The sequence below is a fragment of the Rhinoraja longicauda genome, chromosome 32 (genome assembly GCF_053455715.1).
Source record: "Rhinoraja longicauda isolate Sanriku21f chromosome 32, sRhiLon1.1, whole genome shotgun sequence".
Lineage (NCBI taxonomy): Eukaryota > Metazoa > Chordata > Chondrichthyes > Rajiformes > Arhynchobatidae > Rhinoraja > Rhinoraja longicauda.
The window spans coordinates 1,664,661-1,678,780 of NC_135984.1; the positions used below are offsets into that span (position 1 = coordinate 1,664,661).

General features: G+C 44.8%; 1 protein-coding gene across 1 annotated transcript; it reads right to left on the bottom strand.

Moving 5' to 3' along the window:
- Positions 1-702: 702 nt before the first annotated feature.
- On the bottom strand, positions 703-10,701 carry atp5l (ATP synthase, H+ transporting, mitochondrial F0 complex, subunit g). Its single transcript, XM_078426589.1, has 3 exons — positions 10,573-10,701; positions 6,915-7,075; positions 703-873 (listed from the first exon to the last, which is right to left on the bottom strand). The coding sequence occupies exons 1-3, from the start codon at positions 10,634-10,636 to the stop codon at positions 775-777; spliced, it is 324 nt and encodes a 107-aa protein (XP_078282715.1). The 5' UTR covers positions 10,637-10,701; the 3' UTR covers positions 703-774.
- Positions 10,702-14,120: the final 3,419 nt, after the last annotated feature.

Genomic DNA, 14,120 nt, shown 5'->3' on the forward strand with positions numbered 1-14,120 from the left:
AAACAGAGAGTTTTCCATAATGATGTACAGCTGAGAAATTAAGGCTCGCCTTTAGAAAAATCAGCATTCATTAATTATCACGAGGGAGACACCTGTTTTTTTGCACTAATTTACTCCCACCACCCCCTCCTCCCCATCTTTAAACCAGGCCAAAAATAGAATTATCAGCTTTTTTTGTTTACCAAACTCAAATATTTTACTTAGAGGGTATACCAAATAAATCAAGAACACAAATACCCTTCCTTTCCTAAATTACTGAAGTATCAACAATTAGAATTTACCAACACATTATACTTTGACCACTGGACATTAGGTATTTAAATAAAGGTTGAAATGTTTCAGACATCTACTTTTGAGATTCCAGATAGACATCAAATTACTACAGACAAAAATCAACAATGCTTCTTAAAAACTTCTAGTAAAATCTGTAGATAATGCCAATGCAACCCAGTAAAACTAGAACAGCTGTGTCCCTAATTCAAAGCCAAGTTTTCAGCAATCACCGTACAGTTGCATTAGCTACAGTTCTACTTGCATTTTGACATGGCAGGAATGAAGAGCTTGTGCCTTCCGTGAAATCTATTGGCAGTGTAAGTCTGCCAGTGAGTGCTAAAGTGCAAAATTATCCCAGCACACTCACCCTGACAAGCATAAAATGATTCATCAAAAGTGTAGTGCATGAAACAGAAGGCAGTACCAATGTTTCAAGTGTTAATAATAGATTTATTTTGAATATTGTTACGGTGATCCATATACAATGGAATACAAGAGAGTTCAGACATTGTATCCGATCAAACTTCCTCGGCCAATGACCTCACCAATGTAAAACCACATCAGGACTTCAGTGGCAACTAATGCGTTCCTCAAGGAATCCTGCAAAATAAATAGAAAAACAGGATGCAATCATTATATATTCAAATGCCTTAAGATTATGGAAAGGAGAAATCATTTCTTATATCCTTAGAAAGAACTAGTTAAGAGTGCAACATAATACCGTAAACCTTGAATTTAACATGGAAGACAAGTGTTTGGTGCTCAAGGACATCAAGTTTCCTGAATGCTGATTTGTTAATCTAATAGATTTACATGCAGTAAAAACTTCACCCCATTAAAATAACGATTTTCATCACTGATAATTTCCAACATGAAACTACCCTGGAGATTCAAATGCAATTCTCAAACTGTTATCTATTGTTGACATCTCCATTCATATGTAAATGAACCCCTTCAGCTGGTCTTTCTTTGCACAGCATAAATCCTAGAAATCACGGGAAACAGCTGTGTGTAAAAATCTTCCTATAAACTACAATTGTAAAGATCCAATCATTAGCAGGGAGGGGAAAACCAGACCCATTTTGCATCGTTCTCCCAGCACTCACACAAAATTGTGCAGCCATGACATTTCAAAATCCTAAAGTTGGATTTTCCGATACTTGGCTTTTATCAATGTTCCACACAGGATGAGATACAAACATCACATTTACAATTTATTTAGATCATTATTTAACCAGTCCCTATTTCACAACCTGCAATGTCAGCCGGCAAGAGCAGATGGCATCGACCATTTACATATGAATGAAAAAGACAACAATGACAGACTACAAAGTCTGAAAAATAATATCTTCTCACAGAAAAGGAATGTCGTGACAATTTTCTCATTAATCACAAATTAAGGAAAACTATTATAACCGATTAGCTAAGGGAGTCAGGAAATTGTGAATATTATACTTGCATCACTTTAGCTATGAGATTGCACTTTGTGAAGAATAAATACCAATTCTGCCAAGAAATTACTTATATATTGAAAATAAAAACAGATGTTCATACTTTACACATGTATAACAAAAATCGAAATGAGAACATGAAATACAACTTGAACAAGTAAGTTTGGAAAGAATTAGTAATAAAACCCCCAGTGCAACAACTGAGAAGCCAGGGTGCTGGCATTAAAGTTCACAAAGATTTCATTATCTTTTTTCCACTTTAGAAAAAAAATCTAGGGGGATCAGTGGGCTAATCCAGTCTTTTTCGGAACAGAGGACCTCACAATTTGAGTAATAAGAAGAGACAGGGCCATGAAAGAGATCTTACTACCTTTCCATACATATCTCAGTAGGAATTATTTGATAGCAATGAATAAAAACACTGGCAAGATCTCTTCACACAAAGGCACCACCTATTCTTATTACCTGCTCTGCAGTGGAACTAAGCTAGTTCACCAGCACACACATATCAAGATTAGAACCTTAGGGCTCCATCCAACACAGGTAGTACAATTATACATCAGGTTACTTGCAACATTGGTTTAAAGTAAAATAAAGAATTTTCTATAAGAAAGCGTTCATAAGATCATAAATGATGGGTGTAGAATTAGATCATTCGGCCCATCAATTCTACTCTACATTCAATCTGATCGATCTCTCCCTCCAAACCCCATTCTCCTGCCTTCTCCCCATAACCTCTGTCACCTGTACTGATCAAGAATTTATCTATCTCTGCCTTAAATATATCTACTAATGGCCTCCATAGCCTCCTGTGGCAAAGAATTCCACAGATTCACCGCCCTCTGACTAAAGAAATTCCTCCTCATCTCTTTCCTAAAAGTAAGTCCTTTAATTCTGAGGCTCTGACCTCTAGTCCTAAACTCTCCCACTAGTGGAAACATCCTCTCCACATCCACTCTATCCAAGCCTTTCACTATTCTGCATGTTTCAATGAGGTCTCCCCTCATTCTTCTAAACCCCAGTGAGTACAGGCCCAGTGCCGTCAAACGCTCATCCGATGTTAACCTACTCATTCCTAGGATCATTCTTGTCAACCTCCTCTGGACCCTCTCCTGAGCCAGCACATCCTTCCTCTGATGGTACCCAAAACTATTCATAATATTCCAAATGTGACCTGATCAACACCTTATCGAGCCTCAACATTACATCCCTGTTTTTGTATGTAAACCCTCTCAAAATTAAAGCTAGCATTGCGTTTGCTTTCTTTACTACCGATTTGACTTGCAGATTAACTTTTTGAGAATCCTGGGCCAGCACTCCCAAGTCCCTTTGCACCTCCGTTTTCTGGATTCTCTCCCCATTTAGAAAATAATCTAAATTCTCCTTTATTCCCACTCCCAAAATGCATAACTCCACACTTTGTTACTCTATGTTCCATCTGCCACTACTCTGCCCACTCTCCCAACCTGTCCAAATCCTTCTACAGAGTCCCTTCTTTCTCTACACTATCTGCCCCTCCACCTATTTTCGTATCATCCGCAAACTTGGCCGCAAAGCCTTCAATCCCCTCATCGAAATCATTAATATACGTGAAAAGCAGCGGCCCCAGCAGCAAGCCCTGCGGAACTCCACTTGTCACTGGCAGCCAACCAGAAAAAGCCCCCTTTATTGCCACTCTTTGCCTTCTGCCATCCAGCCATCCTGATATCCATGCTAGTATCTGCCCTTTGATACCATGGTCTCTCATCTTCTTTAGCAGCCTCCCGTGTGGCACCTTATCAAAGGATTTCTGAAAATCTGGGTAAACAACATCTACTGCCTCTCCTTTGTCTGTCCTTTTTCTAAATTAATTGCTGGGATGGCCAGAACACATTCATCAAGTAAAATCACTGAAATAGAGTCCTACAGCATGGATACAGGCCCTTCGGCCCAACTTGCCCCATCTACACTAGTCCCACCTGCTGCACTTGGCCCATATTGTTCTAAACTTACCCTATCCATGTACTTGTCCAAATTTTTTTTTTAACATTATGATAGTACCTGCCTCAACTACCTTCTCTGGTAGCTCACTCTAATTACTCCATCGTTTGTAAAAAAAGGTTTCCCCTCAGGTTCCTAATAAACCTCTCCCCTCCCCCTCCCTCACCTTAAACTGAGTCTTGATTCTCCCACTCTGGGTAAGAAACAGAGCATTTATCCTATCCATTCTTCTCATAATCTTATACATCTCTATATGATTACCACTTATCCTCCCGCAGTCCAAGGAACAGAGTTCTAGCTTGCTCAATCTCTCCTGATAGCTCAGGCCCTAGAGTCCTGTCAACATCCTCGTAAATCTTCCCTGCACCCTTTCCAGCGTAACAATGTCTTTCCTAAAACAGGGTGACTAAAACTGAACACAATACGGCAAATGTGGCCTCACTAATGCCTTGTACAACTGTAATAACACCTCCCAACTTCTGTACTCAATACTTTGACGAATTACGTCTAATGTGCAGAAAGCCATCGTGACCACCCTATCTACCTGTGATGCCACTTTCATGGAACTATGTACAAATACTCCTAGATCCCTCTGCTCCGCAACACTCCCCAGAGCCCTGCCACTCACTGTGTAGGTCCTGCCCTGGTTTGACTTCCCAAAATGCAACATCTCTCGTTCTGTATTAAACTCCATCCACCATTTCTCAGTCCGCTTCCCAACCAATCAAGATCCTGCTGCAATTTTTGACAACGTTCCTCACTATCTACAGTACCACCCACTTTAGTGTCCTCTGCAAACTTACTAATCATGTCTTGTACGTTCTCATCAAAATCATTGATATGGATGACAAACAGCAATGGGCCCAGCACCGATTATTTGAGGATGTAACTAGGAAAATTGACAGGGGAGAGCCGGTGGATGTGGTGTACCTTGACTTTCAAAAAGCCTTTGACAAGGTTCCACATAGGAGATTAGTGGGCAAAATTAGAGCACATGGTATTAGAGGTAGGGTACTGACATGGATAGAAAATTGGTTGACAGACAGAAAGCAAAGAGTGGGGATAAATGGGTTCCTTTCAGAATGGCAGGCAGTAACTAGTGGGGTACCGCAAGGCTCGGTGCTAGGACCGCAGCTATTTACAATATACATTAATGACTTGGATGAAGGGATTAAAAGTACCATTAGCAAATTTGCAGATGATACAAAGCTGGATTGTAGTGTGAACTGTGAGGAAGATGCTATGAGGTTGCAGGGTGACTTGGACAGGTTGTGCGAATGAGCGGATGCATGGCAGATGCAGTTTAATGAGGATAAGTGTGAGGTTATCCACTTTGGTGGTAAGAATAGGAAGGCAGAGTATTATCTGAATGGTGTTAAGTTAGGAAAAGGGGACGTACAACGAGATCTAGGTGTTCTAGTGCATCAGTCACTGAAAGGAAGCATGCAGGTACAGCAGGCAGTGAAGAAAGCCAATGGAATGTTGGCCTTCATAACAAGAGGAGTTGAGTATAGGAGCAAAGAGGTCCTTCTGCAGTTGTACAGGGCCCTAGTGAGACCGCACCTGGAGTACTGTGTGCAGTTTTGGTCTCCAAATTTGAGGAGACCAAGGGGTAGGCCATTTAGAACTGAGATGAGGAAAAACTTTTTCAGTCAGAGAGTTGTGAATCTGTGGAATTCTCTGCCTCAGAAGGCAGTGGAGGCCAATTCTCTGAATGCATTCAAGAGAGAGCTAGATAGAGCACTTAAGGATAGCGGAGTCAAGGGGTATGGGGAGAAGGCAGGAACGGGGTACTGATTGAGAATGATCAGCCATGATCACATTGAATGCCGGTGCTGGCTCGAAAGGCCGAATGGCCTCCTCCTGCACCTATTGTCTATTGAACCCTGAGGCACACCACTAGTCACAGGCCTCCAGTCCGGAAAAAAACCTTCCACCATCACCCTCTGCTTCCTTCCGCGAAGCCAAATTTATTTCTAGTCGCTAACTCTCCTTGGATTCCATGTGATCTAACCTTCTACAGCAGCCTACAATGCCGAAACTTGTTAAATTCTCTCTTCCAGCAGCAACGCATGCTGGCAGAACTGAACTACCATATATTTCAAACCCAACTATTCAATCAAGTCATCCTATGATATTCATATCAATATACAACATTAATATAGGTAGTCAGAATTTGCCCAAAGTTACATTGCACTTTAGGCAAAATGGAGATCAATCATATAAGCAGCATCACACAAGGCAATTTATCAATTTTCATGCCAGAAAGGAGTCGCAGTATCATCCAGGGCAAATTTGGGAGAGAGTAGTGGACATTAAGGATGCAAGAGAAAGGTGCAATGAAGAATTAGACAACTGGTACATCTCTGAAACACAATCAACAGATCTGTTATTTTGGTGCTCTTCAGGTGCATCTCTGGGTCTAAGAGATAAAGGGACCATATTGGCCATCAGTCTTGTCTGATAGCTTTGAGATTCCACCTTGTTAAAATAGCTCTGTATTACACAATAACACCTTCTTGGGACTGTCATCCGAGAAGCATTATGAAATTATACAATTTTTAAATGGTGTCCAAGATTTGTGCCATATATCATTAAGTGTGAGTAGACAAAATGTTTAAAAATGCACAGAGGATACTTGGGTTTACTAATAGACACAGGTAAAAGAACAACTATATAAAATCTTTACAAAATGCTGGCTGGGCACTAAATAAAATAATGTGGCTACTTCTAGCATCACTCTTTATTAATGGCAACCCCTTAAAATAGGAGAGAGTGTACAATGATACCAACAATAAAGCAATCGTATATGGAGTGATTAGGGAAAACGAAGCCCTTTTCTTTGTGAGAGTATTGATAGTATTTTAAATATTTTGATGGTTTAAAACAATTCCACAGCCAGAGAGTTACGTAAATAGATTTAGAGCAACCGTGCAATGGAATAAATATAACTTAATTGTAAGAACGAGTTGTTGTGATGCAAAGGCTGCAAATTATTATTTTTTAATTAACGACATAAGTTTTTGAATGCAAAGTTTATTGGGAACCATTCAGACAAGTGGCTGCACAGTACTGAACGGTTGAAGATTAGATACACTGTGGAACCCAATTTGATAAGTAAGGAATTACTGCAAGCAGCAAGCACTTTTATCTTTCAATGGACAAATTGGACCTGCTACGATTATAAAGTACTTCTCAACCCTTAGTTACCTTGACAGTAATTTGTTTGTAACTCCCAGCCTTGAATGATGCAAGAAGGCCCTTGAAGCTTTCAATAGCCACTGGGATTTCACCAGGCGTTGGAGGAGACAGCTCTACCCGAGCATATTTCCAAAAGGTCGCTAGACGAGGCCTTGAGTAGGCCACCGTAGCTGCAAAGCAAACATGCAACCAGTTTAGTACGAATATAATTACACCAGTGCAACACGGTAAAAAACAGATACGCTCAAACATGGAAAAATACAGCACAGCAATTATCTAAAAGGAAAAGATTAAGGATAACCAAAATAAAATATTAAGTAGAATTTTCCAGTGAAAAACTACAAACCAACCAAAGTGGGGAATTCAATCATTCCTCTTTCAGACATTTTCCAAAGATCCTGATGGCAGACTGCCCTGCCAGTGCACAGACAGACACAAAATGCTGGAGTAACTCAGCGGGACAGGCAGCATCTCTGGATATGGGGGGGGGGGGGAAGCAGGATCTTGACTAGCCATGATCATATTGAATGGCGGTGCTGGCTCGAATGGCCTAATCCTGCACCTATTTTCTATATTTCTATATGTTCTCCTGAGATGCTGAGTTTTAAATCTTAGCAACACAGTCATAGAGCGTGGAAAAAGGCTCTTTGGCCTAACTGGCCTACTCCAACCAATGTGTCTCATCTACACTAGTCCCATCTGCCTGCGTTTAGCTCATATCCTTCTAAACATATCCTGTTCATGTACCTGCCTAAACGTTTCTTAAACATTGCAATAGTTTCTGCCTCAACTACCTCCTCTGACAGCTCGTTCCATACACCCACCACCCATTGTGTGAAAAAGTTGCCCCTCAGATTCCTATCAAATCTTTCCCCCTTCACCCGGTTCTCGATTCCCCCACTCTAGGCAAGAGACTCTGTGTATCTACCCGATCCATTCCTCATATAAAATATGACTTTACACACTTCTAAGATCACCCCTCATGTTGCTGCCCTCCAAGGAATAGAGTCCCAGCCTGCTCAATGCTCAGACCCTAGAGTCCTGGCAACATCCTCAAATCTTCTCTGTACACTTTCCAACTTGATGACATCTTTCCTATAACATGGTGCCCAGAACTGAACACAATACTCTAAATGCAACTTCACCAACGTCTTATAACTGCAACATGACTTCCGAGCTTCTACACTCATGGTTTTAAAAATACATGAACAGCCAAAGATGAACTTACTGGAGTTATTAACCTCCCTCTGGTCAAGACATAATCAAACAATTACATGATATAGCATGTTTATGTCGCTGCTCGTCTAAATTGATAACATTCTTCTTCGAATCCTCCCAATTGCTCTATTTTTCAATAAAATTACAGCCGATTTAATCTTTACTCTCAACTACATTTTGCTGCCAGATTCTGATAACCCTCGAAATCCAAAAGTCTATGTATATATCAAATATATTCAATAATTAAGGAAACATAAAATCTAAATAATTCACCACCTTAAAAAGAAATTCCAGTCACACTGCAGTCTTGTGGCTCCTCATAGTGAAACCTTGCACTCTAAATCTGGATTCCTATATTTGGTAAACATTCTCGCAGTAATATGTTCTATCACTCCCTCTCCTCCATAGAAACCTGTACATTTCAATGAGAACGCCACTTGATTTTCTGAAGACCAAAGGACACCAGGTCATTCCACCCATTGTGGGATGATTTGAGGCTACCTAAACTTAGAGAATTTAATGTTCATACCATTGGTACGTAAACTATCCAAGCGGAATATAAGGTGATGTTCCTCCAGTTTGCATGTGGCCTCAATCTGGCAATGGAGGCGGCTGAAGACAGAAAGATCAGTATGGGAACAGGGAGTTAAAATGGTTATTGGCCTAGAGATCCAGTAGGCCTGGGCGGACGGACTGAGCGTAAGTGTTCAGCAAAACGGACAGCGAGTCCACATAGATTATAAGGAGCCAACACCTCAGCAACAATCCCACAGCTATCTTGCAAGATGTAGTTTATCCCCATCATTTTTTCCTGTCAAATCCACATTACATTCATCCCCATGGAGCAGCAAACTCTTCTCTTAATCATTGGTTTCAAGGGCATAGAAACATAGAAAATAGGTGGAGTAGGCCATTCGGCCCTTCGAGCCAGCACTGCCAGTCAATATGATCATGGCTGGTCATCCAAAATCAGTACTCCATTCCGGCTTTTTCCCCCATATCCCTTGATTCCCTTAGCCCTAAGAGCTAAATCTAACTCTCTCTCGCATGCCTCTGACGAGGAGTTAGAGGTCTAATTTTACAATTCCCTCAACAGGCAGTATGTTCAAACCCCACAGATAATAAAGACTTTACTCTAGCAGATAGACTGTAATGTAAAACATAGACCCTTGTTCTATTTCAACTAATGAACTTCAACGTGAAGAAGGGTCTCGACCCCAAACGTCACCCATTCCTTCTCTCCCGAGATGCTGCCTGACCTGCTGAGTTACCCCAGCATTTTGTGTCTACCTTCAACGTTCAGATTACTACCATACCAGTATACAAATATTTCACACAATTAAAAAGGCTCAATTGCTCTGATCCATTTTGCAGGCCAGTCTTTGGGAAGGAACATAAATTCTGACATCACTTGAAAATCTAAGTCCCGGAAATCATCAAAGAGCCGCGTCAATCGTTATTTGGCCAAGGTTCAGAGGGACATGGGCCAAACGAGGGCAAATCCAACGATCTTAGATGGGGCATCTTGGTCGCATGGACAGGTTGGCTGAACGGTCTGTTTCGGTGTTGTCTGACTATGACAAACAAGGGCCAAAGTGACAGAGATAATCGGTCAGCCATTTTTACCCGAAGAGCAGTAGCTCTGAAGGCTGTGGTAGAGGGCAGGGCAGGGCAAGGTGGCGCCGGGCTCTGTCACACGGGTGCCGGCTGACGGAAGCACCGAGGCCCGGGGTCAGCGAGAGTCGCGGCCCGACGGGGCACCGAGCCCCGCCTATGCGCCCTCCCGGAGAATGGGTGCCCCCTGTGCGCGCTCCCGGGGAGTGGGAGCACCCCCTGTGCGCGCTCCCGGGGAGTGGGTGCACCCCCTGTGCGCGCTCCCGGGGAGTGGGTGCACCCCCTGTGCGCGCTCCCGGGGAGTGGGTGCACCCCCTGTGCGCGCTCCCGGGGAGTGGGTGCACCCCCTGTGCGCGCTCCCGGGGAGTGGGTGCACCCCCTGTGCGCGCTCCCGGGGAGTGGGTGCACCCCCTGTGCGCGCTCCCGGGGAGTGGGGTGCACCCCTGTGCGCGCTCCCGGGGAGGGGGTGACCCCCTGTGCGCGCTCCCGGGGAGGGGGTGCACCCCTGTGCGCGCTCCCGGGGAGGGGGTGACCTCACCGTGCGCGCTCCCCCTGTGCGCGCCCCCCCTGTGCGCGCCCCCTTGTGCACGTTCCCGGAGGGGGTGCCCCCCCTGTGCGCGCCCCCGGGGAGTGGGTGCCCCCTGTGCGCGCCCCCGGCCTGGTTGCCATGGCTCCGGCCTGGGCCCGTGGAGCGCCCGCTGAAGCTGAGGCTGAGCCGCGGCGTTTCCTGCCCCATCGCCGCTCCCGGAGCCGGGCCGGGCTGGGCCCGCGGGCCGCACCGCCCGCACCCGCCGCCCCGCACTGCCGCTGCCCCCCCCCCCCACCACCACATTACCGCTGGCCAGCACCGGCGCCCCCGCCACCACGCTCCGCACCAGCCGTCGCGCCGCCTCCGCCATCGCCACAACGAAGGTCACTCCGCCCGCCCGCCCGCCCGCCCGCCGCCAGGACCCCGCGCAGCCGCCCGCCGCCCTGCCTGCGCGCACACCGCCCCGCCCCGGCACGCGGGGTCCTGCAGGCGCGCACCGGCCACCTGCGCCTCCATGCCTGCCCACAACCAGCATCTGCTGCAGATACCAGAGCTCCTCTAATACCTTTGATCCACAGCTCCATCCTGCACATCTCAATGCCTGCCTTCAACCACCATCTGCAGGTCCTTCCTGTCCCAGAGTGGAGCATCCTCCCCGACACCACCAGATGTGCACCAACCTTGCCTCTCTTCAAGTCACCGCTTGACAACTTGGACATGGATCATCTCACCAAACTTGCCCACATAAAAATCTAAATAACCTTTTTGCAACCAGTACCCACTCGAGCGAAACCTGTACGAGATAGTCCAGCTGTTGGCGGTTGTGCAGTAGAAAGCAGAAACGCCTGGCTTTAACCAGCATCTGCAGTTCCTTCCTACACACTTCAATGTCTGGCTGAACCTAGCCTCAGGTTCACAAGTTATAGGAGCAGAATTAGGCCATTCGGGCCGTCGAGCTTACTCTGCCATTCAATCATGGCTGATCTCTGCCTCCTAATCCAAATTTCCTGCCTTCTCCCCATAACACTTGACACCCGTTCTAATCAGGAATCTGTCTATTCTGCCTTAAAAATATCCACCGACTTGACCTCCACAGCCCTCTGCAGAAATGAGTTCCACAGATTAACTACCCTCTGATTAAAGGTAATGGTTAGAGAAGCAACCACAGGTGCTGGTTTATAGCAAAGATGCCCTAATTATACCCAGGTAATGGTTATAACATTACAATACAATACAATACAATACAATATATCTTTATTGTCATTGTACCCAGGGGTACAACGAGATTGGGAATGCGCCTCCCATACGATGCAATATTAACTATAGATGCTATTTTATACCAGACATGTCATGATTGTATCCAGGTAATTGTTCCTGGACACAACCTCAATGTCCGGTTCCACCTCATTCCAGGTAATGGTTAGAGAATGAACTACAGAAGATAGAACAAAAAGCTGGACTAACTCAGCAGGTCAGGCAGCATCTCTGGAGAAAAGGAATAGGTGACGTTTCGGGTCGAGACCTTTCTTTAATGAAGAATCGTAACCTATTCCTTCTCTCCAGGAATGCTACCTATCCCGCTAAGTTATTCTATCACTTTGTGTCTATTTTCGGTGAAAAAACAGCATCTGCAGCTGCTTCCTGAACAATGCTGGTTTATAGCAAAGATGCTATCTTTGGTATAGAGCAAAGATGCTCTAATTGTATCCAGATAATGGTTATAACATTAACTACAGATGCTAGTTTGTACCAAATATACCATGACAGTATCCAGGCAATTGTTCCTGGACACAACCTGAATGTCTGGCTGTACCTCATTCCAGGTAATGGTTATAATATTAACTACATGTGCTGCTTTATAGCAAAGATGCCCTAATTGAATGCAAGTAATTGTTCCTAGACACAACTTTCACACAGTATTAAATCATTGCACACTGGGGGCAAGTAAATGGTAACTAAACCATGTAACATATACTTCGAGCATTAATTGAATTGAATACATTTTATTAGCCAAGTATGTATACATACAAGGAATTTGCCTTTATGGTTTGCTCGCAAGTAACAACATGACATACAGTAAACAATTAAGAATAAAACATAAAACATTAAGAATGAAACATTATAGTCTAAACATGTGAAGAATGAAATAAAATACCAGAGCAAAAGGAGGCTGCAGACTTTTGGTTGTTGAGTAGAGCTACTGCTCGTGGAGAAAAAGCTTTGATGTGCCGTTTTTTTAAATATAATTAACCAATTTTCATTATATTTTAAACGGCATATCAAAGTAGAAGCAGTTTAACAATTATTTCAAAAGTAAAAATGAATTATTCCAGTTACCCGAGCCGCCCCGCACCGTGAGGGGAAGGGAAAGCTTCCACACATTTGATGAAGGTGTCTCCGTTCACTAAATTATACTTAAATCCCCCCAAACTGCTATTCTTTTACAGGACAACAACGGTCAACATAAAGTGTAAGTGAGTTTAGGGGCTTTCATTTAGGTGTCGAGCGCGGCTATTCCGATTTCTGACCATATTTATGCAGCCGATATTTTACAATAAATATGCTTAAAGTCCTTACCGAAATTGAGTTCAACACCACCTTTTTTCAGACACGCTAGGGCGCTCTCCACCCGTGTGTGTCCCTGCCGATCGCGGCATCTCAGTCAACACTCGCCATCCTCCAGCGCCACTCCGGCAGAGGCTCCCAGCCATCGCCATCGCCCTCTCCCGCTGCTCACATCCCGGCGCCCAATGTGCCTGGAAGCGCTTGGCTCATTGTTTATCCCGCTTCTGATTCACTGTTCAGCGAATGGTGGGAGAGTTAATGGATCTATGGCGCGGGGCAAAGAAATGAGCCGAGTGTACAATGGCTGTAGGTGGGTGCTTGGTGGTCAGCGTGGACTCGCTGCGCCTGGTTCTGAACCTCTCAATGATCCCACGAATCCGACTCCGGGAAGATTTTGCTTTGGGGACACGAGCCTTCAGATACTGGAATCTGGAGTAAAATAAAACATTGCTGGTGGCAGCAAGTGTGGAGGCAAGGCAAGGGGCATGTTTCCGTTGGAGACGGCATCAGCGGTCACTTCAACGTGTTGGGGTCCCCGGGACCAGCGACGTGTGGCTGCGATCTATCTCCCTCCTTAAATGTCCATCCACCAGTGACCTGTTGATGAGCAGGGATCTACAATGGACAGTACGGCCTGAAACACTCCTTACAAGTACAAGGAACTGCAGATGCTGGTTAACCAAGGAATGACACAAAGTGACCGTGGGTCAGGCAGCATGTGTGGAGAACATGGTTAGGTGACGATAAAGGGTCTCGAGCCGAACGACACCTATTATTTTCTTCCAGAGATGCTGCCTGACCCGCGGAGTTACTGCGGCACTCTGTGTCTGAGGCTCCACTCTGAGGCTGTGGCGCGGTCCCCGTAGATCAGAGATTCACCCAAACGCGATGGCAATGTGGCCTCACTGTGGGTACACTCATCTACCTGACAGGGTTCGCAGGGCAGGCGATGCACCAACCAACCAAGAGGACGTGCAAGAGACCATCTATCAGTGGATGGAGTGGGAGTGTTGGCGTCTCCACAAACAACAATGAACATTTTAGACAGCGGGCGGCAGGTAAACGTTGGCCCGAACAGCGGGCAGAATCTTCATATAGGGCCCATGGATTATTTCCATCCACCCAGAGTTGTGAATCTGTGAAATTCTCTGCCACAGAAGGCAGTGGATGTTTTAAAGAGTTAGATTTAGTTCTTAGTGCTATCGCAATCAAGGGATATGGGGGAAAAAGCAAGCACGTGGTACTGATTGTGGATGATCAGCCATGATCATATTGGATGGCGATGCTGA

Bases quoted from the DNA above. Each gene is read 5' to 3' on its own strand.
- atp5l (XM_078426589.1), bottom strand. From the start codon at position 10,636: ATGGCGGAGGCGGCGCGACGGCTGGTGCGGAGCGTGGTGGCGGGGGCG. The intron at 7,076-10,572 runs GTAATGTGGTGG...TTTGCTTTGCAG, and splicing joins GGCGCCGGTGCTGGCCAGCG to CTACGGTGGCCTACTCAAGG. The intron at 874-6,914 runs GTAACTAAGGGT...TTTATTTTGCAG, and splicing joins ACAAACAAATTACTGTCAAG to GATTCCTTGAGGAACGCATT.